Raw genomic sequence first — 26,783 nt, forward strand, 5'->3', positions numbered from 1 at the left:
AGGAAAATACACTCAAACAAGTTGAAGCCCTTAAAGAGAAAGCACAAAAATCACTGAAAGAGTTAAAGCAAAGCACAAACTACCAGGTGAAGAAACTGAGAACAGAAATAGAAACAATGAAAAAAACACAAAAAGAGACAACCCTGAAGTTGGAAAACCTAGGAAAGACATCGGGAGTCATAGATGTTAGCATCACCAACAGAATACAAGAGATGGAGGAGAGAATCTCAGGAGCAGAAGATACCATAGAAAACATTGATACACCAGTCAGAGAAAATGCATATATCATGGATAAACACGAAGTCTGTCCACATGATCAACCATTTCTAGCCCCAGCAAGCAGCAGAACTTGGCAGCTTTGGCCAAGTGGTTTTGGCTTTAGAGTCAATAAATCTCCCTCTACAACTAAGTTGCTGAGGCCAGATGTGTGACAGGAGAATGGCTCTCTTGCGGGGGGCAGGAGAATGGCTCCAAACTGCAACTTTCTTGTCATGCCTTAGTCTTCTTGGTAACCAGTACCCACCTTGAAGCCACCCAAAAATCACCTCACTGGAATCAGAGCAAAAGATGTTTTGATCAGAGAAAAATTCAAAGGTGTTTGAGAGCTACAATCAAGAATTGGGTTCAACAAAAGATGCACCCTATCACTCAGGATGGTACAAGGACTTTTACAAACTTTCCACCCAGACATTGTGTGAAAACTGAACGGGGAAGCAGAGTGAAGTTGTAATACATATTATCCCACGATTATGATAGCATCTCCGTGTACTTCAGTAAAGGTTGATGCCTCCAGGTTTATACTGAATGCATTTTAGGCAAGCTGTTCCCAACGGGCACATGGAAATTAACAGACTTTATGCCACAGAGGACCTGCACATCCTCCATCTTTCCCAACATTATACTTTTATGCTCATGGTATCTGCATTTTACCATGCCTTCCAGTGTATACCTCGTGCAGAGGCTTGACAGGGCAGTACTTGAATATTTACTGAAAGGCAGTAATTTCTTAATTTTTCAGTCAGCACACAAAGAAATGAGTCTCATTACTGCATTTTCACTTATCTTGTGGCATCACAGTTTATTCTACTCCACCTCCTGCCCTTGTGCTTGCTACCCCTCCCATCCTGGGTCCCAGATAGTCCCCCCTCTCTTCTCCTATCACAGCGGTCACTGCTTCCTCTGTTCTCCTTTTCTCCGTACTTTTCAAGATGCTCCTGCTGGTCTCACGATAGCCCACATCCGTATACACATATAGGTTCTATTGAGACAGGATCTGTCCTTCTGACTTTGGCCTATTATGCTTGGTAACCTCCAGCTTCACCCACGTTCCAAGAGGCAGTACATTTTGAAAATAAATATGCTTTATCCAAAGTTTTATTTCTGTAACAAACAAGGCCAGAAAATAGAAAAACTAAAAACATATATAAAATTTCAAGACTGCCCTCTACACCCTACTGACAATCAGTCCCAAGTCTTCGAAAGCCTCAGGTTATGACATATCGGGTAAGCCCTCCCCCTCGGACCTCCGACAGTCTCTGGCAATGCCGCAATATGTTCATGATCACATGAAACTTCTTGTCAGCTTTCAAAGCCGTGAATTCCTTTATGTCAGCTTCCACGATGAAGTGCCGACCTGAAAAGAAAACCACCAGATTCTAATTGTTATGCAGCCAAGTCTCCGATGAGTTTTGGTGTCCCCTTGTGAATGGTTGAGTCCTTTTACTATCCCTCTCCAACTACAAAACATGAAGAGCAATGGCATTCCTGCTAAAATAATGCTGCATCTACAAAGGCCACAGGACATCCCTGATGACATTGGTACGCCCTAACCACCCACACAGACATTATGTGGAAATGATTAGAAAAGGGGACCCAAAAAACTCTATCAGCTAACTAAAGGCCTTGGATGAGCCAAGAACTCTGTCTAGTCTGCAAACTGGGACGAGAGTGCGGTGAGGACTAAGGCCTGGCACATGGCCGAGCGTAGCTGTAGATGACTAACCGCTAGGGACCGCAGTTTCTAGAACAGCTGCATCTCTCACTGTTATTCCCCAACAGCTGACCCCTCGGGCCATCACTTTACCTTTCGTGTCCTTCGTTTCTTCATTAATAAATCTTTGGTAGAGATTTCTCTTCACAGAGCTCATAGATGCTTTTGGTTGATGTATAATCTTATATTTACTAACTACCGCCTTGTTAATTTCCTTAATAACATCATTAATTTGACAATATGTTAAACGGGATTTCATGTACCTGTTTTTTAAAAAAAGCATGTAGTTACTCTTTTTTAGTTTACTTTATATTTATTTACATTACAAATATATAAATATATTACATATTTAAAAGATTTACTTCTGGTTTTAAAATAAGATAAAATGTAACATAAAACAAGAACATATTGAACAAACAGAAGGAAGAGTCCTAGAATAGGCAGGAGAACCAACAACTCACTTGCATTGCACACGCAGGAGCCCATGTGGTGGTTTGAATGGCGCTCTTAGGAGGTATGGCCTTACTGGAGGAAGTGTGTGTGCTCTGAGGGCTACTAGTGCTCAAGCTCTGCCCATTGCAGAAAGAGCCGCCTCCTGGCTGCCTGCAGAAGCCTGCCTACACGCTGCCCTGTTTCCCACCATAATAATGAACTGAACCTCTGAAACTGTAAGCCAGCTCAATTTAAATGAAGAGTTGCCTTGGTTATAGTATCTCTTCACTGCAATAAGACCCAAACTAAGACGATATATGTAGAGAACCAGGTGAAGACCTGCATGTGCTCACTTAGTCTGTGAGTTCAAATGTGCTTTCATCATGACTGAGAGGGAGGGCTTTGTTTTCTTGGTGCCCTCCATCCCCTTGGCTCTTACACTTCCACCTCCTCTCTGCAGGGTTCCCTGATCCCTGAGAAGGGTTTGATTGAAACATGTCATTTAGGGCTGAGTGTTCTAATGTAGGTGGTTAGTCTTTTAAAAATCATCGCACAACCTTTTCCTTTGAGAAATGTATTTCTTCCTTGATGACACTACTCCCTCAAACTATGAACATACCTAAAATGCAGAAGTTTCAACAAGGATAGTGGCAAGTACCAAACCACAAGGTGACAGTACAGCTGGTCATGGTAGCACACACCTTTAATCCCACATCTTAGAAGAGACAGGGAGATCTCAGTGAGTTCGAGGCCAGCCTGGTCTACATAATAAGTTCTAGACTAGTCAGGACTACACGGGGAGACCCTGACACAAACACTTCCCAGCCTTTTTACTTCAACACACTACTTATCAACATACATGATTGCTAAGTCATAAAGTTGGTCAAATGTAGCTGGTCTTTGCTACTTTGTGGGTTCTTCTTTTTCTCACCCTTTACTCCCCTGTACCTGTTTTACCCAACACTAAAGAAAGAAGGATAGAGGGGAGAAAACATCCCTGAATCTAATTTTTTTCCTAACCACTCCTCCCAATTCCCAGACCAGCCCTTTCAACTTTTGTCTCAACCGTTCCTCCCTCACTGCCCCAACAGTCTGCATAACAGTCCCTCTCCAGTTTTTCAGTCTTAGCAGCTCCAACTGTTCTATCCTATCTGCTCAGCTCAACTTCTCCTGGCTCAACTGTGGCCTAACAATGTCTTCTACACCAACTTCCTTTTCCTCTCGCTCTGCTAGCCTAATCCTTCGCAGCCTTAGCTGGCTTTTTAATATCTGATCCTGTTCCCAGAAATCCAAGAGGCAACCAACACTGAAGGGAAAGGCAGTTCTAACAGCTAAGAATTCTTAAAGAGCCAGTTGACTAGCAACCAAAGAGCCTTTAAAGGGCCAGGCACAAAGATAAATTACACAACAGTTGAATATTAGAATTTACACTCAGTACTTACGCAGGAACGCCATTGAACTCATCAGTAGTTATAAAGTGCATTTCCTTAATAATTCTCTGCTCCTTGGGAGGCTTCTTTGGCAGTACAGGCTCCTCAACTTTAACTGACTCCTCGGGATCCAGATCTGGCTTGTGACCCCTATAGAGCAGAGATGAACATGCAGACAGGCAAATGTCAGAATTAAGCAGCAAGACTGAACATGTTTTTTAAACTGGGGGGAAATGTCTATAAATTTATGACATATCCTTATTTAATAATTTTATAGCCAACTTTTCTTTGTATCCCTACTCCTTAGTTATGAACATCTCAATTGTAAGAGGAATTTTGAAAATTAAGTTAGTAAATGTTCAGAGTCTGGGTGTTTTCAAGTACATACCCAGCCATGTCATACAGAGTACATCACACACCTTCACCAGTATATCTATTTGCTTCTCCAAGTCAAAATGTATAAAGCTGTGCTCAACCCCAAACATCATTACTTTTTCCTTTCCCTAGCTCTGAGCCTGGAAACGCCAGTCATCCTCCGTGTGCCCTGGTGTGTTCTGTGAGTCGCTGTTGCAGACGCAGCAAGAACCCCAGGCACCCTGAACATGTTCCACAGCAAATGCAGCCTAGCGAACGAAGGGCAGAAACAAGCTGGAGCTTTTAGACTGTTCAACTGCCCAGACAGAAGAGACATCTGCTGCCACATGCATGGCCTATTCCAAGACTGAAAATAGCAGATGAGGAAAACACAGATCCAACAGAAAGAAGCAGAGGGATCCCCGGAAGGACCACAGCTGGGGATCAGACCAGAGCGCAACAAGCGTAACAAGTTACTGTGGGCGGTCAGTGAAATCTCAACGCCTGTGTCACTTATAGCAGGAATTACTATAAAAACAAAGTGATTATGACATACTCTGGTGAATGCCAACGTGATCTCCGTCATTAAATCTTCCCTGAACTTTCTCTTCTTGACCGTGAACTGAGGCCACGCCTGGCAGCTCCCACATGCCCGGCTAACTGCATCCATTTCAGCCTATCCACAGCCTCAGCTTTGGCTGTGCTGGATAGCTGAAGCTGGCTGTGGCAGCTCTGCTGTGCTGGCCACATCCCTCTGCTGTCCACTGTCAGCCCACTCTAGTCTGACCGATGACTACAAGGCCCCTTTCCTCAACTACTCAGTTGTGACTCTCTGCAGCAGTGCTCTGTACGGAAATTCTAGGCATTGTTAAGGCCAGAACGCTATCACCTCTACGGCAGGGGCTGCATCAGAAGTATTTTAAGGTACTGGTTATATAGAGCTCTAAACTTAGCTCAGATGTATATAGATAATTGATTCACTTTTCTTCAACTTTTACATACACTACTACAATCACTTTTCTATATATGCTATACTTCAAAACTTAATTTAGCTATGGAACGTTTGCTGAAAGCGCTGTTAGAAACAATCTTGGTGTCAGGACTAGGGAGGTGGGAGTAGAGATGAGAGTCCAGGGGCGGTGGAGACAACAGAGAAACCCTTACAGACAAAAAAAGACATAGATCTAATTCAGAGCCAGGCAATGTGAATAAGTCAGAGGAAAAGGCAACAAAAACCCATAGGGTGGATATATGGTAATGAAAGAGCTACAGAATTCAGCCTTGGACCTGCCCAACTTTGACAGAAAACAGCACCTCACCAGATTTCCAGCAAGAGCACCAGAACTAGGTTATCAAGACTAGAACTGGACACTTCGGAGCATGAAAACTGGCAAGCAGAAGCACAGGAGGGGCAGAGGGAGAGTACTCAGGACACAACCATTTCTGAGAAATGTAGTATGACAGCAAGGAGACAGGGCAGTATGGAAAGAGCATCCAGGGACAAAGTGGGTGTGCAAGGGGAACAGGCCTGGAGCTGAGGAAGCACTCAGCTCCCTGAACCTCCAATCCATCATTCTCACAAGAGGGGTAGCTGAACCTGGGCCTTCTCCAGTTGTTTCTCAGGGCTCAGAGTCTCTCTTACCCTAAAGGCAGTGGTTACCCTGGTTCTCAAGGGTCAAGAGAGAGACTACCCAGAGGTCCAATTCTTGGTGATAACAGAGAACTTCACTGTTAACCCGGCAGGAGGCAGGAGACTGGTATCAGTGGAAGGACACCAGTGATGCCCTGACCACCCTATTCTATTCTCACGGCAAAGAATGGCCTGGCCAAAGCCTGAAGGCGTGAGGAAACTGGGGAAGACAAGGGAAGTATGGCTTCTACTGCAAGAGACACTTGGAAGACGCACGTATGTGACAGCACATGACTGAGATACTTGTTTCCACAGGGACCTCATGACAGCAAGAATCAGCAGACGTCTACTTACGAGCTCCAGGTCACTGTCACTTGAGGCAAATGGGAAGGAATGTGGTCTTTGAGGTGTTCCACGTCTTTACATTCTTCTTCAAGAGATGCACAGAGCTCCTAAATTTTAAAAATGCTTGTGAGCAAGACTATGTGATGTGTGATGTAAGACACAAGCTCAGGAAGGACCAGGACACTCAGTCCTTGGAAGCACCAAATGCAGCAACACATGGCTGTTCTCGGAGGATGGCATTTTCTCCACTGCATTTTTCTTCTGTAGAGAAGAAGCGTCATAACCAACCATATGTAACTGTGATTGAGTGAAGCTTATGTCTTCCCCAAACATGTTAACCTTGGAAAGCAACTAAGAAACAGATGAACCACTGATGCTTTTCAACTTAGCAAATTGTTCTTATTGAGTTAGCACACACTCCCCAGTGCTGCCTCTGTAACAGGACCAGGTAAGAGGCAGTTTTCATACGTTTCTGAGTTTTATGTTTGGGTTCTTTGTTTGCTGTATGTCAGTGTGGGGTCTGTGTGTAGTGTGGGAGAGTACATACAGTGAGTGTATAGTATGTATCTGTGTACAGAAGGGGAGGTTTTATACAGCATGTGGAGGTGGATGTGTCCAGTATGTACACAGTGTGTATTTTATTTCATTTCTACTAGAACTTCGGGCTAAGGAACTCATGCTGAGAGAAAGCTTCCTGCCCCCTGGCTCTCACACATGTAACCAGACTTCATTTCCCAAGTGAGCACACTCTGGGCTGCCATCTACAACTTGAGTTCCAGGAAAGATGAGAACTGACAGCCAATGCTATTCTCCATTTTGAACCTATGACATTTTTCTTTTCAAGAACTAGATTATGCTCATGGTGACTATTTTCATCTGGGCTAATTACGCTTAATTCTGCCATCCCTAGAAGACCTTGAAAATCTTCCCAGACAAGGGCTGCAGGCTGGAGGGGCCCTCGGAGGCTCCCTTTCAAGCTCATTGAGCACTACAATGGTGCCAGAAGCCACATGAGATATCATGGAGCCAACGGCTTTCCTCATTAGGAAAGTACACAAACGCTCTTATTAGCTGAAGTTAATTAGAAGACTCATTTAGAACAAAACGTGCATGTGAGTGAAATACAAGCTTTTCTTTAATGAGGAGTCCCTAAATTTAATTTTTAAAAAAATGAGAAAGCAGGGGGTAGCTAAGAAACAGCTATTGTTCTTTAAATGAGAACCCTTAGACCTCAAGAAATGACATGGCTTTCTCAAGGTGGCAGAGAAGACCAAGGTGAGGACCCATGTCTCATGCAAAGCAGTTGTTCTCACTTAGCATTCTCCCAAGGCATCATCTGTTTATAGTAAACCAACAAGGAATTCTTTAGAACATTTACTTTTTAGTAAAGTTCTAGCTATTGGCCATTAGCATTAAGAAAGAAATGGCTGTCATACTTAACTCTGCTACGGTGAGAACATAATCTTACTTTACAGATAAATACTTTACAAAGCCATAAACATTACAAGCAAAGAATCCTTACAAATGGCCTGGTGGTGAGGGTTTCTGGGCTCATTACTTTCTCTTTTCAAGCTAGAAAAGCATTACCTTGAGTGAACTGTTAGTTTGTTCTTGATACTGAATTTCCAATTCAAATTCATTTAGAAGCTCATTGACTGTAATGATCTCATCTCCTATTTTATTTAAAGTGGTCTTCAAGGCAGGGTCTTGGCCTAGTGTAAAGAGAAAATGGAAAACAAAGTATATATAAAACCCAAACATACAAGTCCCACGAGAACTCTTGGAACAAACATCTACAACTCAGAAAAACATCTGAGTGGAAAAAGGGCAGATTCTTCATTTAAGACTGAAAGACCCCCCTCCTGCTTTAGCTGCAATAATGCCATTTCGTGCTAGGCCCAGAGCAGGCAGGGATAAAAAATAATACTGAAACAAAAGTGAGCCAGAGGACAGCCCAGTCTCTGTCAGAACAAAAATATCTGCAGTTGACCACCTGGACCAAAGCAAGGACGAAAAACAACTCCTTGTCCCAAAGGAGGGGCCAAGGCCGCCCTCCTCTTCTGAGAACTTGGGTCTGTAAGGCTGTGCAGGCTGGGTCGGGGTCCCAGGTGGCCAGATACCGGTGGGCGGCTAGCTAGCAATAGACAAAGAACAGAAGACATTCAGACAAGCCCAGCTTTCAGATAAGCTGCAGCCCCCGACTAGAACCAAGAGTTGTGTCCTTGGAGCCATATGTCTGCCATAGTTCCCACACTTAGATAAGCCTAAGGCAACTATTCTCAGGAGCTGCAGCCCCAGCTGGTATCAGGAGCTGTTTCCTTGGAGCCATGTCCTTGGGCTCACTCCCTGGCCACATTTAAACTAACCAATTAAAGCCCTGTTCCTATGCTTCTGCTTCTGTACCTTGCTTCTGCCCCCCAAGCCCTATAAAAAGGGGACTGCCCCTTTGTCCGGCGCACAAGTCCTCTGAGAGACTGTGTGCCCACAGGTACCTGTGTAAATAAACCTCTTGCTACTTGCATCCGAAGTGAGTGGTCTCGCTGTTCCTTGGGACGGGTCTCTTCAGACGGAAGATACCCTCCGGGGGTCTTTCAAGACCTGTCTTCATAGGTAATCTTAAATTGTCTGTCTTGTTTTCTGGTTAATGTACGACAAGTTCTTGCTATGCAGTAGCCCAGGATGACCTGTAACTTAAATCCCCCTGCCTCAGCTTCTTCAGGGCAGGGCTTATAGGTGTGTGCCACCAGGACTGATCTAACCTTTATTTCCAAGTACTCATGGAAAAGAAGGAAAAGAGAGGCAAGCCCAAAGTGTTTCCTGCAGCCTTTCTTTCTGGCAAATTCTCCAATACAATAAAACCTTTAGAAATAATAAAGATAGAGGTCTAGCTGAGCATTCATCAGAAAGAGGCCATTCTTCCCAGGAACCGACATGACCTGGGACTCACAGACACCAGGCAGGGCGTATGAGCAGAGGCTACATCAAGCCCAGTCAGTACATGTGGAGGGTGCTAGAGAAGAGGCTTCTGGTCTCAGTGACTTCATACCCATAGGAAAGAACTGACTTTACTATGGATAAGATCCAGTTTGAGGCCTCAAAAACACAGGTGTTAGAAGTGAAAATCTCAAGTGAGGCTGTTACGTACTTAAGGGGACATATTCTTTGTTTTTTTTTTTGGGGGGGGGGTGCAGAGACGACAAGGTTTCTCTGTGTAGGCCTGGCTGTCCTGGAACTCACTCTGTAGACAAGGCTGGCCCTCCTTGGTGCTGGGACTAAAGGCATGTGCCATGACACCTGGCCAGAGGACATAACCTTTAGGAAAATGTGAAAAACATCAATTGCCAGGGACATAAGCTTATGTTCAGACTGCCCTTCAAGAGTGTTTATATAGAGGAGGTGGGGGCCTGGAGACAGCGGCAGCTCACTTTGGGAATCTGTAATATACGTTTGCAATTCATCCTCTGATATGTCTGCCTCCTGAGTACTAGGATTATTGGTCCTTATGTCCCAGAAGAACATAAGTAAAATTAAATATTCACCCATTACTTAACATCCCCTCTGCATTATTCAAGGCAGTGACACTGGAGTGTTTTGAGATATCATTATTGGAAATCTAAAACTACCTCATTAAGAGACAGCCACAGCAGAACAATTATCAAGATGCATTGTGTGTACCCCAAATCTGAGACTGTTTCTGCTTACCAAGATTTCTTATCGACAGAATTTTCTTAATGTTCTCAATCTTCTCATTAACATAAGAGCATAACTGTTCTAGATCTGATGCCATCCTTTAAGCATCTAAATAAAACACAGAGAAACACGTTTAAAAAGAAAGTAAAGCCAAATTTCTGTTCGCTTTCAGTATCTAAAAATATTAACAAGTAAACAACTCTGAAAGGAAAGAACACAATCGTGAGCTTTCTTTTTCTTTACCAATTCTACAAAACTCAGTGTCCAAAACACACACACACAAAAAAAATGGTAACGTGTCTTGGAGGCTCCTGTAATAATCCTGCCACCTTAAACCAGAGCTGCTATCTTCCTCTGGTCTGGTGTAGTAGACGGAAAGGTCCACCCAAGGTCCTGGCGAGGGTTAGTGGAAAGGTGCCGATCTGAGCAAGCGTGTCCACTCTTTGAACATCGGGACGCGACATCGTTAAATTCATACTTGAGAACCGCGCCCTGCAGCTACCAAGAACGAGAGTGGCAAAAACAACCCCTCCTAACGATTGCGATTTTGCGCAGGCCCAGGTTGGCCGGGCCTGGCTGGAACCCGCATCGGGGAAGGCGGAGGCCGACCCTCCGTGCCGCCCGCTCCCCGCACCTGCTAAGCGACCTCGCGGAGTCTGCAGCGAAGAGCCTGCGCTGCGGCTGGGTACTGAGTGCACCAGACTATGACCGAAACGCCAAATTGTGAAACCGGCTTCCAGAGTCAAAATTCAAACTGTCCGCCAAACCTGCCGCCGCGCAGGCGCACAGAGGCGTTTCCTCAACAGCGCAGACTCCACTAGTTTAAGAATTTCCGCTGGACGAGTCAGCGTCTGGTCGGGGGGTCGTGGGAGGGGCCTGGGCGGAGCTAGGGCAGGATGGGATCGCTTCTGACCTAGAAGGCTGGCTTTTTTTGAACCCTGGCGCTCTCCTGTGAATTCAGTTAGTTATCCATCTGTGAGCACAACCAGGTAGAGGCCCAGAGTTCGAGAAAACATGAGCAGCTCAAACAGTGGTTCATCGAACCTGCTGCAGAATCATCAGGAGCAGCTTTTACAAACAGCAGGGACTGGGAGGAAATTATGTGCGCAGACACTCAGAGCACGTTTTTTTTTTAAATACTCCCAGATGAATCCAGAAAGCAGCCAGGTTGGAGAGCTTAAAGATTCGGCCTTTATGGGGATTAGATACTTTAGGGTAAAAGCCAAGGAAACTCAGTTCAGGTAAAAAGCTTAAAATGAAAGCTTTATCTTCTGGGTGCTTAAGGAGGCAGCCAGTTCGGGATCTAAACGATCCGAGGGGAGGTTGTACATTTTCAAAGGATGAAACACAAAGGAAGAGGGGAGCTGGGAGGAGCTGTAGTGTTATCCAGTTGTATTTTTGACACTGTGGACTAAGCAAGGGAGGGAGTATGCGTTGAAAATTGGGCATATCCAGGGCACCTGGCTTCAAGGCTTCTCCTAGACATTAGATCCGGCCCTCAGATAAGAAGACAAAAGAGTAACTCAACTGCATGAAATTAATTAAGGCATACAGGTTTTATATTTTTACAACTAAAGTACCTTGGTTTCAATAACAGAAATTTCTATATTACTTATGGTTTAACAGACAAGTAAAAAGTTTGGAGAAGTGGAATACCTGTTTGTACCTAGGCCTGGGAACTTGTTTGACCATCGTAGCAGATGAAGAAATTGTCCTTGAGATGTCTGGACTCAGACAAAACTGTTTACAACAGAAGCTTTTAGAAGCTGTTCAGCTATAGGGAAATCCCCAGCTCCCCTGGAGTCTGGGACCTTGAATTTAGTTTATCCCTATGATTAACTGGAATCTGAAAATAAAATGGTAGTACTTAGAATATGTTACTTTTGCTTGTTCCCAACAATACTCTATAAAGGCCAATACAAACGCCAAATTGAAAATTGCGAACGCTTATGATATCAAAGAGAAGAGGGAATGCTGAGGAGGGGGGTTGAGTGGGAATGGGGAGAGCACGAGAGGGGTCAGTCATAACCAGGTAAGTATATGTGAAATGTGTCTTTAGGCACAGGGACAAAAATGGATAGTTAGAAAGAAACAGAGGAAATTTGAAGAATAATGTCAGGAAACTTTTCAAAACTTATAAAATCCAAAGGCCTGTATAGTCAGGGTTTAGTGGAGGAACAGAACTTATACAATGAATCTTGTCTGGTTTAGGCTTTGGAAACCTTAAATGAAGCCAATCTCAGTGACACACTTCCTCCAACAAGGCCACACCTCCTAATCCTTCTCAAACAGTGCCACTTCCTATGACTAAGCTTGGTCGGGTTGCATTTTTATTCAAACAACTACATTCCAATCACTGGCCCCAGTAGGTTTGTGACATCAAAATGAAAAACATTCAATCCAACTTCAAAAGCCCCCGTAACCTTTTATAGTCTCAACACTATTTAAAAGTCCAAAGTTCAAAGTATCTGAGACAAATAGCAATTTCTTAACTGTAAACCCCTGTAAAATAAAAATAAATAGAACAGATCACATACTTCTCACATATAATGACATAAAGTATATATTACCATTCTAAATGAAAGCATAGTGAAGAAATACCAGATCAAAGCAGTACATAAAACCAGCAGGAAATAGGACATGGAACATCTGGCAGGGATAGAGAGAATTCTGGGAAATTGTCAGAGGTGCAAGAGACTCGTCTTGGAAACAGTGAAGAGAGGAAACCAGCCACCACATAGCTGAACTCAGCTTAGAATAAAAGGGATAATTGAGTTATGAGCTGGTCCGAAAACCAGCTGAAGCCCACAGCCTAAGCATTTATTAGTTAAATAATTAAATATCAAATAGTTAAAGGTCATTATTTCAGGGAACAAAGACCCCCGAATGGAAAAGCCCAGAAGTAACTCAAGTTGACAACCAAGAATGGCCATCACAAAGCCTAATGAACTGTTATCTGAAGTCAAAGAGACCTACAGAAAACCTCAAATTCACTATTTATTATTCTAAAGATATGTTTCTGGGGATATGTGTGTATCTGTGTAGGGATGTGCATGTGACTCCGGGAACCTGAAATGTCCAGAAGAGGATGTCATTCTCTGTCATAGTCAATGTTCTGTTGCTGTCAAATGACACCGTGACTATAGCAACTCTCATTAAAGGCGCCATTTAACTGGGGTTTGCTCACAGTTTCAGAGGTTCAATCCATTATCCTCCTACCTGGGGAAACATAGCAGCACACAGGCAGACAGGGTAGCTGAGCGTTCTACATCTGGATATTTAGGCATCAGGAATTTAGGAGACAGACTGGGCCTAGAATAGGCTATTTGAAACCTCAAAGCCCACCCCAGGTGACACACTCCCTCTAACAAGGCCACATCTTCTAATACTCTATGATAGGGCCACTTCTTGGTGACACGCATTCAAAAGCAGGAGCCTCTGGGAGCCATTTACATTCAACCTACCACAGATCCCACAGAGCCACCCAACATAAGTGCTGTAAGGGAGTGCATAGAATTCACTGAAAAAAGACCACTACATGGGTAGAAAAAAGGTTATTGGGGAACAAACTGACGGGACATCTCATGAGGGTGGAGAATAGCAGCCTAGCAGGGGACATCCAAGAATCGCCATCAGACAGCCTAATGGACTAAGTTAACTGTATCTAATAGGTTTTATAGGGTTTCTACAAGCTTAAGTATGGATTCCCTCCTGTCAGGATATTTTTTCTTTCTTGGGTAGAATAGGGTCCCTGAACCAACTTCTGCTGGGAGTGAATTTGTGCTTGACCTGATCAGGCTTGGGCGGATGTAGATATCATTTTACCTGTGGCACATGGCCCCTTAGCGAGAAATGAAGAAACTTCAGTTTTCTAATAAACATTCCCTAAGACACAGGGTATCTGGATGCAAGTTTTATGTTAGCTTGACACAAGCTAGAGTCACCTAAGAGGAGGGAACCTCAATTGACAAAATACCTCCATAAGAGCCATCTTTAAGAGCATGAGAGAGCAGGCCCCAGAGGGTGAGCTCTGCAGAGTTTGCCCCACCCTTCACAGAAGTGATGCTAGAGACATGGCCTCTTCCCCTATCCCCACCCCCAACCCTGCCTGAGCAGCATGACAGAGCTGGCCCTGGTGGCAATGGGCACAGGAGGGCCAGCCCCATGCCTTGCTGGCGGTAACATTCAGAACAACCCAACACCTTGCCTTGGTAGCTTTGGTAGAACTGGTCCTGTGGTATAAGCAAGGGAGAGGTGGCCCTGGTTGTGGGTGAGGAGAGTCAGTTTCTTTCATTACCAGCCACTGCAGTCAGGAGAACTGGCCCTGCTCTTACCTGGGCAAAGCAGAAGAGATGGTCTCTAGTGGCACAGACACAGGAGAGCTGGTGGGCTGACACTCAGGTACCACCCAGGCCCAGATCCAGGACTTTGAGCTGGTCCACTTCAACATCTATCCATCTATGAACTGCTGGGTCGCATGAAGGGTCAGTCCTGCAGAAGCAAAGCTGCAGGATTTCCATGACCCAGGAAAACAACGGGATGTCCAAGGGAAGTCCTACTGAGGATCTCGTACGGATCATGTAGCAGAAGCCAGAGCTATCAAACCAGACCAATGACTCGCTACAGTGAGCGTTTGCAAGGATAGCTGTTTGGGCAAAAGGGTGTCGTGTGTGATACACGGCAACACACCACAGCTTCGACAGTGAAATGTTAAGTTTTTTTTTTATTTTAATTCTTTTAAATGTTACTTTGTTTTCTTTTGGGTGGGAGGTTGAAAGAGCGGAGGGCAGATATAGAGGAAGGGGAAAATGAGTGTGATTGGGGTGTATGATGTGAAATTCACAAAGAATAAATAAAATGTTTCTTTTTTTAACCCAGCTGTGAGGCATTTTCTTAAGTAGTGATCAGTGAAGAAGGACCCAGGTCATGATGGGTAATGATATCCCTGGGCTGATGGGCCCGGATTCTGTAAGTGAACAGGTTGAGCAAAGTAAAGGAGCCAGGTAGCAAGCAGCGGTCCTCCATGGAGTCTACATCAGCTCCTGCCTCCAGGTGCCTGCCCTGTCTTCCTGCAGCAGTGAACTGAAACGGAAACGTAACAGTTCTTGGGAAAGTCGGTTGGATGGTGTTTGGGAGGCACACACGTGAAAGTGGAGACAAGTGTGAAAGGCTCAGGCAGACTCATGAAGGAACATTTCCCTGAAGCAGCCCCGGGAGAGTGGATGTTCTACTTAAGGCAAGCACGTGAAAGAACACGATAAAGGATTCTTTGTTAAACACACACACACACACACACACACACGTATCGGTCCGCCTTACACTGCGTGGTTGAGGTGCATTTGTCAGGACTCCATAGAGAGAAACGCATCAAAAAACTTCTAGTGCTGTGCTGCAGTTTGTTGCAGCTTCCAAGGACTCGGGCTGATTAGATGCATGCTGAGGCAAGACCTGTGCTGAGGCAAGGCATGTGGAGGACACGTGATGCTTAGAGGGTATAAATAGGACTCCACAGTGTGATGGAGGCAGAGCTTGGCTTGCTGCTACAGCTAGGGGTGCAACACTTATGGGTTTCACATCCTTGCTCATCTTTGCTTCCTGAAAGAGGCACAGCCAAGAATCTCTGGTGTTCTTGCTGGTGCCTTCTGCTGACTCAAGCCGAAGCTGATGCCTGGCTGTCTCTGCTAGGTCCTGTGTCTTAGTTAGGGTTTTCCTGCTCTGAACAGACACCATGACTAAGGCAACTCTTGTAAGAACATTTCATCGGGACTGGCTTACAGGTTCAGAAGTTCAGTCCATTATCATCAAGGTGGGAGCATGGCAGTATCCAGGCAGGCATGGTGCAAGAGGAGCTGAGAGTTCTACATCTTCATCTGAAGGCTGTTGATAGAAAAATGACTTCCTGGCACCTAGGGATAGGGTCTTTTAGCGCACATCCACAGTGACACACCCACTCCAACAAGGCCACACCCACTCCAACAAGGCCACACCCACTCCAACAAGGCCACACCTCCTGTAGAGCCATTCCCTGGGCTGAGCATACAAACTATTACAGTGTGTCACCACTGCTGCTAAGCCAACTCTACCGAAGCCGACTGCTGGTGTATTGGTGAGGTGTTTGTGAATGGATCGAGCCACCCGCTACCTGCTAACCTGTGAGCTCAACTGCTGATTTCCAGACAACACCGGCAGGAATTTCTCCAAAGAACCAACCTTTCTAAACAGGTCCACTCCTCCTCCCCATCCTTTCTTTACCACTACCTCTGGTGGGTGGTGGGCTTTAAGAGGGGTTAAAGTGTCTAAGAACTGTCATTAAAACAGGTTTAAAAAAATTAAAATTACAGTGGACTACAATGTGGAGGTGTAAGTTGAATGAACTGTTTTTCCACCAACTTGCTTTTTGATCAGGATGTTTCATTACAACAATAGAAATCCTAAGACACAGGGTTTCTGAGAAATGCTCTGTGTTAGCTTTCATGGCCACCAGCCCTGGCTAAGGTCTGATTCAAGGGTATCTGTATAAAGCCGGTGCCGGGAACTCAACTGCAGTCCTCTGTAAGAACAAGCAGCAGTTATAACTGCTGAGCCACTTCTCCAGCCTCACAGTTAAACTTGTAAACTAGAATCTTGAAGGAAGCGGAAACAAATTACTGGAAAAACCACACCCTGAAGGCAGCCAGTCAGAAGCTGCCCTGCCACCTTGGCTTGAGGCAGTAACAGTTTCCAGACCCCCCCACCCCCAGCATAGGTTCTGCAAAGTAACCAGAGCCCTAGCCAATCCCAGAGACAACCCTTGAGATAGCCAACCAATCAAGTTAAAGGACATCTAGTCCCACCCTGGAATTCCCCTAATCTGATTTAAATTATGCCTATGAAGCACAACTTAAATTGAATTTAACTAGCTTCAAGTCTGATGGTTGGTGGACCCCTGCTTGCTGGATTTCTGCAGAAGAAATGCTCTTTGCTGTTGCTTACTGTCTGAGTCTGGGGTATCACTCTTCAGTGAGTCATGGACCCTGCATAAGCAAATAACTGAAAATGTGGTAAAACCCCGAGGAGTCTTAGCTCAGGAGCACAATTAGACGACAGACCACTGTAATAATGAGAGGTTTTTATTCCATGTACATGGGGGTTGCTCATCCTCACAGGGAGAGTCAACCCCAAACTCAATAAGCATACATCTTTTATACTTTACACTTGGCAGATTTCAGCAACAGAGTAATTGGCTCACTCTCATTGGTGGATCTTAGGGCAAAATATTAGTCATTGGCCAGCCCTGCTCAAGGGGCTGTTCTTGGCTCAGTTAGTCATTTTCCCATCTAGTTCTTGCGTTTGTCCTTGGAAGGGGCTGGCTTGAGAGAAACTGGTTGGTTGGGCAGGGTCAGGCTGACTCTTGGTGGTTTTTCTCAGAATATATCACTGGGAGGGGTAGAGGGTCTCTTTTTTTCTAAAGCAGTCATTTTTGTTTTGTCTTAGCTTAGTCAGCATAGCTGACCTATCCATTAAAACTTTGTTTTTACATTTTCAGAACCTTGTTATATTTCAAAACTTTGAGGGGTTTTGTCCTTGTTTTGCTTCTAGAGGGCCAAGTGGCTATCAGTCAGTATATTTTATGTTTTTTTGTTTGTTTGTTTGTTTGTTTCTGAGAATTACTCTGGGCCATTGTTTTTATTTGTCAGGCACAGGTGGGATCTCATAGCCTTGGGATGACTGGAAAATCTCTGAGTCTGACTTTAACCATTTCTGTGTCTTTAGGGTCTCACATTCTAAGAATGGGGTGTTTTGGAAAAGTCTCAGCGCCTCTAAAATGTTGGTTTTTTTTTTTTAAACATCAAAAGCAAGTTAATCTACAAAGTTTCTTCAGGTTTTTCTCTTTATCATTTTTCTTTTTAATTTCATAACCTTTAAGGGAATTGTCAAGTCAGGAATAAGTATGAGGCTATGTTAACATTTGTTGCAGTTTTATTTAGAATATCATTTGAAAGTGTTCTGTCAGCGTAAAAGTCAGTATCTCACACAAGGTGTGTAGAACAGAGCTTATCCAAGCCCATAGTAAGAAGAACTGAGAAGAACTACCAGGAAACACCAATTTCAGTTGTCCAGGTTAAGTATTCAGATATGGCCATGGCCATCAAGGATTAGTTTCTGTCTCTATCTCTGTTGCTCTCTAATACACCCCCCCCCACACACACACATCACAAAGTGACACCACAAATTTGTTGTTCAAATTTGACTGGCCATCAAGAACAGCCTGGGCCCTTTCCTGGTCCTTGTTCAGCAAAGAAACCATGATAAGCAAGAAGGAGGCATTCTCCAGGGTCTTTATTTCTCCAGCAGCTTCAAACTAGTTGAACATTAAAATTAACTAGATGCTAAAAGTAGATTTCTAGACGACCTGAGTTTGTCCAACAACCAGTATGTTCCAGGTCTGATAGGAAGGTGCACATCATTTCCCTTATGTGTTATCTGGTTCTGAATGTTCAACAGAAAAGATGTGGAGGAGCTAGGGACATGGTCAGTTAGTAGGGAGCTTGCCTGGAATGTGAAGCCTGAAGCTCTGGATTCAATCCTCAACACCCCAGCACATTATCCTCTTATCCTAGTTCTCTGGAGGTATAACTGGTCCCCACACCTTAATGCAATTGACACCAAAATAAAAGCATCATTCAGCCCTCAGAACAAAGACCTAGTCCACCAGCCACAATGGGACCAAGGGCTAAGTCATTGGTCCAGGATGTGTCTGGGAAAGCCCTTAAATGTGCTGACCTTGCGCTTGGCCTCTGTGCTTCTGCTTCTTGCTAACTACAGTGTGTCAACCCAGAGTGTGGTTTTTGTGCTTTAAAGACCATCAGCGGTGAGGCTTGGGGCTCCATGATTTGGAAAAGTCTCTTGCAGCCACCATCAGCAAATACTTTCTAGTCAAATTTGAGAAAGTCTGTGTATGTGTGTTGTCTGGTGGACTTGCCCTGTGACAGGGGTGGAAGTTTCAAGTCATCCTGGGCTACAGACTCTATCTATCTCAAAAATGCCTAACAAAACAAAGAAATGGATAAAGCACACTTTAAAGTGGCATGCTGTGGTATTATCTGCAGCTTATAGAACTAAAGAAAAAAAATACTAAAGAAAAAAATAGAAGTTAGTGTAAAGATTATTATTATTATTATTATTATTATTATTATTATTAGCCCAGTGGTGGTAGCACATGCCTAATCCCAGCACTCAGAAGGCAGAGGCAGAGGCAGGTAGACAGATTTCTGTACATTCAAGGCCAGCCTGAGGAAGAGTGGAATCCAGCATAGCTAAGGCTGTACCCAAACCCTGTCTTGAAAGAGAAACTGTCTCAAAAGAGAAACCCTGACTTGAAAGAGCAACCCTGTTTTGGGGAAGAAAATATTAGTTTGTTATTTTTAATATTAAGTTTCTGTGTGTAGTCATTCATGTGCATAGTACCCTTGGAGGCCAGTAAGGGGAAGGATTCCCCTGGGGCTGGATTCACAGTCTGTGAGCTGTGATGCAGGTGCAGGGAACTGAACTCATGTCCTCTGAGCTATCCTATTTATCCTCTCACCACCTCCCTCCCTCCCCCTGCCGTGTGTGTGTGTGTGTGTGTGTGTGTGTGTGTGTGTGTGTGTGTGTAAGTCAAAATCACTTGTGATTGTCAGTCCTCACCTCCTGTCCTCCTCCTATATGAGTTCTGGGAATAGAACTCAGATTGCCAGGCTGAGCTACAATGGCCTTTCCTGGCCCTACGAATTCTTTGCATTATCTGTTTCTGTAATATTAGGAATCAAACTAAGGCCGTGAGCACTTTTATTTAGGAATTATCGTACTTGGCACCTTGCCACTTCAGGTAATTAAAATTGCCACAGTACTGGCTCTTAATTTCTTTTCTAACACCCATTTCTTTTTCTCTTTTCCATCCCCCTAAGCCCCAATAAGGTTTCAAAATCGTCCAAGCTGGACTTGAACTCTAGGCAGGCTTTGTTGATTTACATCCTTTAACCCCAGCCCCATCAGTGCTGGTATTACCAGCATGTGCCACCATGCTCAAGAAGTTAAAACGTTTTAAGTCAGAAGTGATCGTTCATGACTTTAATCCCTGTACCTGTGAGTTTGAGGACCTCCTGGTCTACATAGTGAGTTGAAGCACAGTTAGGACTAGAGAGAATGTCCAAAAAAAAAAAAAAAAAAAAAAAAAAGCCAGATCTAGCTGAAAAACATGATGGGCTGGCAGATAAAAGTGGAGAAAAAAGTGAGGCAGGTACTGACACATTTATTTCCCCTCCGGAGGCCTGGCATCCCATTGATAAGCATCGAAGGGTAAATGATTGGATGGAGGATGAATGAGACACAAGTAGGCAGTTACAGGATCCAGTCAGCGGCAGCAGCGGACACTGTTCGGAATCAAATATCAAGATGGCCACGCCCTAAGGAAGCCGTGATCCGGAAGCTACTATTTGTTGCCTAGGAACGCACGGGATCTGCCTGATGACGCAAATCAGCCGACGTCGCTTTGTCGAAGCAAATGCGGCCATATTGCCCTCTGGCGGCCACCGTACGGACTTGACTGACAAGGTGGCGGCGCGCTCGGAGGATCTGAACTGTAGGCGCGGCCATACTTCCCGGAACGTATGGTCTCCGCTGTCTTACGGACTCGATGGTCAAGATGGCGGCTACAGAGAGACATTGGCGGCTCTAGATGGGCGACCTATTTGTTTGCTGCTAAGCGGTCGCGCCGGGCGTCAGGAGTAAGAGTGCGGGGCCGCGGAGGCGGGACCAGTGGCGGAAGTAGTTGCGGGCGCCTTTGCTACCGCCGCGGACGCTGCCGAGGGGCTTGTTCAGCTTCGCGGGTTGCTGCGCGGGGTCCAGAGAAGGTGCTCTGTGAGCTGAGATATGGTGAGTACCTGGTCGGATCGGGATTCAGAGGCAGAGGTCGGAGGGGTTGGCAGCCGCTGCCTGTTGGCAGGCGTACGATATTCCTGGCGAGCTGTGTGCCTAGTCTCTGGGCCGGTGACTGAAGGGGTGTGATGAGGTTTGAGGTGAACCATCTGTGAGTTTTTCGATGAACCGTTGTAGGGGGTCCCTAGTGGAAGTTCAGTGGGGACTCCAGATGGGACTTTTGTGGGAAACCTTCACACGAAGTACCTTCGTCAGGGAGATAAGGACTTGGCCATAAATGTATTTGCACAGGCTCGGGAGAACCGTCATAGGGGGTGGGGTCCATGAGCTAAGTTACAGACACTTGTGGGAAGCTGGGATGGGACGACAGCAGAATAAATTAAGTGCTAGCCGAGTAGAACTCTTGAAGGGGACTGTGTGGTTAAGTGTGTGTGATGAGCAGTCAGAGTGACAGGATGCCTGACAGTGTGATGGGAGTTCTGAATGATGGAAAAGTATAAGCTAAGTAATGAAGCCCAGGGTTAGGTGAGGATGGTCTGGGTGAACTCTGATGGAAATGCCACCGGGAAGTTCAGAGACACACTTGGAATTTGTGGTGAGCCATGGTGGAGCTGTAAGGGAGAATTAAGGAGCCATCATGGGGGTGGGTCTCACAGGAAGGAGATGGCTCAGACCTGGAACCTCCAGATGCTGGGGAGGACAGCAAGTCCGAGAATGGGGAGAACGCTCCCATCTACTGCATCTGCCGCAAGCCGGACATCAATTGCTTCATGATGTGAGCTAGGGAGAAGCGGGTGGGCTGATGCCCGGCAGGGAGGGGGAAGCCTGATGAAGCATACCCTTCACATCTCTCTCCACTTGCAGTGGATGTGACAACTGCAACGAGTGGTTCCATGGGGACTGCATCCGGATCACTGAGAAGATGGCTAAGGCCATCCGGGAATGGTACTGTCGGGACTGTCGAGGTGAGGCCTGCGCATGGGCAGGGAAGAAAGTGGGCTCCAAGAGATGAAGAGGAGCCGTAATGGGAGGGCTCCTGGGTAATAATGGTGCCCCGTGTGGCCAGAGTGATTGTTGGTTTGTGGTGAATTGGAATGCCAGCTCCAATGTGAGCAGTTGTGGAGGATTCCAAAGGAAGGAGCAGCTCTCTCCTGTAAGCAGATAAGGAGGTGGGGCAGGAAAAGAGAAAGAGGTTCTGGGACCATTCAGATCCCTCCTACAAACCCACCTTGGCTCCACTCTTTGCCTCACAGAGAAGGACCCGAAGCTGGAGATTCGTTACCGCCACAAAAAGTGCCGGGAGAGGGACGGCAGTGAGCGGGACGGCAGTGAGCCCCGGGATGAGGGAGGAGGGCGCAAGAGGCCTGCTTCAGATCCAGACCTGCAGCGCCGGGCAGGGTCAGGGACAGGGGTTGGGGCCATGCTTGCTCGGGGCTCTGCTTCGCCCCACAAATCTTCTCCACAGCCCTTGGTGGCCACACCTAGCCAGGTGAGTAGGTGGCGGTGGAGTAGGGTGGGCGAGAGTTCGGCTTTGGGCCTCATCTCTGTCCTGATCCCTGGTCATTGTCTCCTAGCATCACCAGCAGCAGCAGCAGCAGCAAATCAAACGGTCAGCTCGGATGTGTGGTGAGTGTGAGGCGTGCCGACGCACTGAGGACTGTGGCCACTGTGACTTCTGCCGTGACATGAAGAAGTTTGGGGGCCCCAACAAGATCCGGCAGAAGTGCCGGCTTCGCCAGTGTCAACTGCGGGCACGGGTGAGCATGGGCAGAGCTGGGCAGGATCAGATAGGAGAGCATACCGGGAGGCCCAGCAGGGCTGCTTGAGCTACAAGTGAGCAAGTGCAGGTAGGGGTGGAGCTTGGTTATGTCCAGACAGGTGGGAGGGGCCAAGCAACTTCAACTGAAAGCTCTGGGAGGGACTGGATAGCTTTCAGTTGTCAAGCGTGCCAGGACACAACTGGGTAGGATGGAGCATATCTTTGTGGTGAGGGGAGGGGTAAAACAACGTTTGTTAGATCAGACAAGATAAGGGTAAGATGGGGTTAGGACAGGGCAGTCCTCCATTTTCCTGGGGCTGACCTAGGCCTTCCTCCTGCGCACAGGAATCGTACAAGTACTTCCCTTCCTCGGTGAGTCCAGCCCCCCAGGGCGGGGCAGGGCTGCGGGCAGGGCGGTCAGGGCCAGTCCTGAGATTCTGCCCCGCAGCTCTCGCCGGTGACACCCTCAGAGGCCCTGCCAAGGCCCCGCCGGCCACCACCCACTCAGCAGCAGCCACAGCAATCCCAGAAGCTGGGGCGTATCCGTGAAGATGAGGGGACCGTGTTGTCATCAGCGGTTAAGGAGCCACCAGAGGCTACAGCAACACCTGAGCCACTTTCAGATGAGGACCTAGCACTGGACCCTGATCTGTACCAGGACTTCTGTGCTGGGGCCTTCGATGACCACGGCCTGGTCAGTAACAGGATCATCCTGGTGGGGGAGGGGAGGTGGAGTTCAGAATGGGCAAGGGGGGCAGAGGGGAAATGAGGTGGGTGTGAGTTGTCAGGCAGGTCAGTGCATGCCCTGCTTGCAGCCCTGGATGAGCGATGCAGAAGAGTCCCCATTCCTGGATCCTGCTCTGAGGAAACGGGCTGTAAAAGTGAAGCACGTGAAACGCCGAGAGAAGAAGTCTGAGAAGAAGGTGATGGAGAGGGGAAGGGGATGGAGAGGGGAAGGGGATGGAGAGGGGAAGGGGATGGAGAGGGGATGGAGAGGGGAAGGTGGGGAAGGAGATGGAGAGGGGAAGGTGAGGAAGGGGATGGAGAGGGGATGGAGAGGGGAAGGTGGGGAAGGGGATGGAGAGGGGAAGGTGGGGAAGGGGATGGAGAGGGGAAGGGGATGGAGCGGGGAAGGTGAGGAAGGGGATGGAGAGGGGATGGAGAGGGGAAAGTGGGGAAGGGGATGGAGAGGGGAAGGTGGGGAAGGGGATGGAGAGGGGAAGGGGATGGAGAGGGGAAGGTGGGGAAGGGGATGGAGAGGGGATGGAGAGGGGAAGGGGATGGAGAGGGGAAGGTGAGGAAGGGGATGGAGAGGGGAAGGGGATGGAGAGGGGAAGGAGATGGAGAGGGGAAGGGGAGGAAGGGGATGGAGAGGAGAAAGTGGGTGTTAAAGGGAGGGAGATGGTGACAGAACCACACACACGAGATCTGAGGCTGGCCTCTGTGGAACCCTGACATCATATGCCTTGCCCTTTAGAAGGAGGAGCGATATAAACGGCACCGACAGAAGCAGAAACATAAAGACAAATGGAAACATCCAGAGAGGGCCGATGCCAAGGACCCTGCATCTCTACCGCAGTGCCTGGGGCCTGGCTGTGTGCGTGCTGCCCAGCCTGGGTCCAAGTATTGTTCAGATGACTGTGGCATGAAGCTGGCAGCCAAGTGAGTCTTTCCTGGGGCATTGACGGGGGTCAGGAAGTAAAGAGTAGGATATGGCCAGACTTTCCCTCTATCGATCTACACTTAGTTGTCTATGTATTATTCAGTCAAACCCCCATCGGCACATGAAGCCACTTCTCAGTCACCATCTGCCCCTCCCCTTCAGTCACTCAACCTTGTACCTATTCGGTGGCCCATTGTTCACTGTCCCTTGGTTAGCTCACTCACTGCTTCTGGTGCTTCTCTGCCGGTGCTTCACTCTCCCCCTGCAGCCGAATCTATGAGATCCTCCCCCAGCGCATCCAGCAATGGCAGCAAAGCCCCTGCATCGCTGAAGAGCACGGTAAGAAGCTCCTCGAACGGATCCGCCGAGAGCAGCAGAGTGCCCGCACCCGCCTTCAGGAAATGGAGCGCAGATTCCACGAGCTTGAGGCCATCATTCTTCGTGCTAAGCAGCAAGCTGTGCGAGAGGACGAGGAGGTAAAGAAGCAGTAGAGTGGGCAGCACGCAGTCCGACGTCCTGCCTGGCCTCATCATTCCTTTCCACCCATGCAGAACAATGAGAATGACAGCGATGACACCGATCTGCAGATCTTCTGCGTCTCCTGTGGGCATCCCATCAACCCACGCGTTGCCTTGCGTCACATGGAGCGTTGCTATGCTAAGGTCAGGAGGCCGACCTGAGGGGTGGATAGTTTGGGGGTATCTGTAGGCCACAGGGACAGATTTATTGCTTGTGTGTTGTCATGAGAGAACACCCAAAGTCCTTTTATTTGTGTTCATCCTTCCAGTATGAGAGCCAGACATCCTTTGGGTCCATGTACCCTACACGCATTGAGGGGTAAGTGGGCCATGTGGAATGAGGCGAAGGGTAGTTAAGGGTGGGGCTGGAAATGGGATTATGTGTGAAACTGGGGCTGGAAATAGGTATGGGCCTTTGACGTGTTCTTGGAGCTACTCAAGGCCACCCTCCTGTTAACCTCTACCAGGGCTACCCGACTCTTCTGTGATGTCTACAATCCTCAGAGCAAAACATACTGTAAGCGGCTCCAGGTGCTATGTCCTGAGCACTCACGGGACCCCAAAGTAAGGTTTTTCCTCAAATCCCCTACATCCTGTCCTGCCCTGCTTCATGTCTCTCATACATTTGTTCTTTTCCTCCTCTTTCTTCCTTCTCTTTTCCTGTGAGCTTCTGTTTCCTCCCTTTACTGTTTAACCCTCTCCCATTCCTACCCTCTTGTCTCCTTATCACTCCACTCACCTAATCACACCTGCCCTTGGTGTCTCTGCAGGTGCCAGCCGATGAGGTCTGTGGGTGTCCACTTGTACGCGATGTCTTTGAGCTCACAGGTGACTTCTGCCGCCTGCCCAAGCGCCAGTGTAACCGCCATTATTGCTGGGAGAAGCTTCGACGTGCAGAAGTGGACCTGGAACGTGTGCGGGTGGTAGGTAAATACTGGGTGTGACCAGAGTCCTGGGCTCCAGGATCGTCTTCTCATGCTTCCTTCCACTTCCTTGGCAGTGGTACAAGCTGGACGAGCTGTTTGAGCAGGAACGTAATGTTCGCACAGCCATGACCAACAGAGCAGGATTACTTGCCCTGATGCTGCACCAAACAATCCAACACGATCCGCTCACTACTGACCTTCGCTCTAGTGCTGACCGCTGAACTTCACCAGCCCAGAGCCTCAGCCCTGCATTCAGTCAGGGGAGTGGCCCTGCAGTGCCAGCTTTCTCTTCCTCCGTTCATCTGTTTATTCTGCCGCCCTTAGTTTTATCCTTGCCATCCACATTCGGCTTCTATTTGCCCTTATCAAAGGGCCTCTGCTTTCCCTTTCTCACTCTGTCTCCTCTCTCCATATTCAGTGCTGGGGTGAGACTCAAGTTTACTCACTCTTGTCTATGCCCATCCCAAAATAAGCAGGTTTTGTTAATAAAATTTTGAACAACCAACAAGGATATCTGTCAATAGTCTCCACTTTGAGTTGTGGTCCCAACCCCTGGACTAGGTGGAGGTATAGAAGTATAGCTTAACCAGGTTCCCTGCAGTGCCAAGTAGGCTTTTGGATAGGACATAGCTGGACTTCACACGCGTTGTGGTAAATGTGCAGGCTGGAGGTATTGAGCTGACCCATCCTCTCCTCCCTTCGGCTGTGAGAGTGTAACCTATTTGAGGAAAGTCTAATGATCAGGCCCCTACGTTGTTATAATAGTATCCTGGCAGCATTGTGAAAGTTCTGCTCGGTAGCTCTGGTTAGTGAGGCTTGGGAGAGTGGTTGTACACAGCCGCACACAAAATGGAGTCAGCTAAAGCAAAATGGGATGAGCTTGATTTATTCTCTGGTCCTACATAAGTCAAAGCATTGACTCATCTTTGGGTGGCTCAGAGTTGTCCTAGGCCCTTATGAGCAAGGTTATTAGTTGTTTAAGGAAGTTTAACGGCCAGTTGATTGAACAAAGCTCAAGGAGTTTTAGGAGAATGAGGGAAGTTTGATACCCATATGTAAGGACCAAAATCAAACCAGCAATGGAACCAGGAACTGTTGGTCTCTCTTTTCTTCTGATTTTTATTTAGATTTTTTTTTTTTTTTTGACCTT

At 46.9% G+C, this 26,783-nt stretch overlaps 2 protein-coding genes across 2 annotated transcripts; one reads left to right on the top strand and one right to left on the bottom strand.

Annotated features, from left to right (window-relative positions):
• Positions 1-1,484: 1,484 nt before the first annotated feature.
• SKA1 (spindle and kinetochore associated complex subunit 1) lies at positions 1,485-9,968 on the bottom strand (the record flags this gene model as incomplete). Its single annotated transcript, XM_080920471.1, has 6 exons — positions 1,485-1,633; positions 2,084-2,253; positions 3,865-4,002; positions 6,191-6,288; positions 7,769-7,893; positions 9,884-9,968. 6 exons carry the CDS (start codon positions 9,966-9,968, stop codon positions 1,485-1,487), a joined length of 765 nt encoding a protein of 254 aa, XP_080776597.1.
• Positions 9,969-20,529: 10,561 nt separating this feature from the next.
• Positions 20,530-26,126, top strand: CXXC1 (CXXC finger protein 1). The gene is made up of 15 exons (XM_080919760.1): positions 20,530-20,764; positions 21,424-21,542; positions 21,632-21,732; positions 22,021-22,256; positions 22,342-22,524; positions 22,872-22,898; positions 22,975-23,220; positions 23,342-23,449; positions 24,004-24,188; positions 24,458-24,665; positions 24,741-24,851; positions 24,977-25,026; positions 25,175-25,271; positions 25,478-25,630; positions 25,708-26,126. The coding sequence occupies exons 1-15, from the start codon at positions 20,762-20,764 to the stop codon at positions 25,852-25,854; spliced, it is 1,974 nt and encodes a 657-aa protein (XP_080775886.1). The 5' UTR covers positions 20,530-20,761; the 3' UTR covers positions 25,855-26,126.
• Positions 26,127-26,783: the final 657 nt, after the last annotated feature.

The sequence above is a fragment of the Micromys minutus genome, assembly GCF_963924665.1.
Source record: "Micromys minutus genome assembly, chromosome: 8".
NCBI classification, from domain to species: domain Eukaryota; kingdom Metazoa; phylum Chordata; class Mammalia; order Rodentia; family Muridae; genus Micromys; species Micromys minutus.

What these genes read in the sequence shown, in the direction of transcription:
- CXXC1 (XM_080919760.1), top strand. An exon ending in GTACTGTCGGGACTGTCGAG is followed by an intron (nt 21,733 to 22,020) that starts GTGAGGCCTGCG and finishes TTTGCCTCACAG; the next exon opens with AGAAGGACCCGAAGCTGGAG. An exon ending in ACCTGGAACGTGTGCGGGTG is followed by an intron (nt 25,631 to 25,707) that starts GTAGGTAAATAC and finishes CTTCCTTGGCAG; the next exon opens with TGGTACAAGCTGGACGAGCT.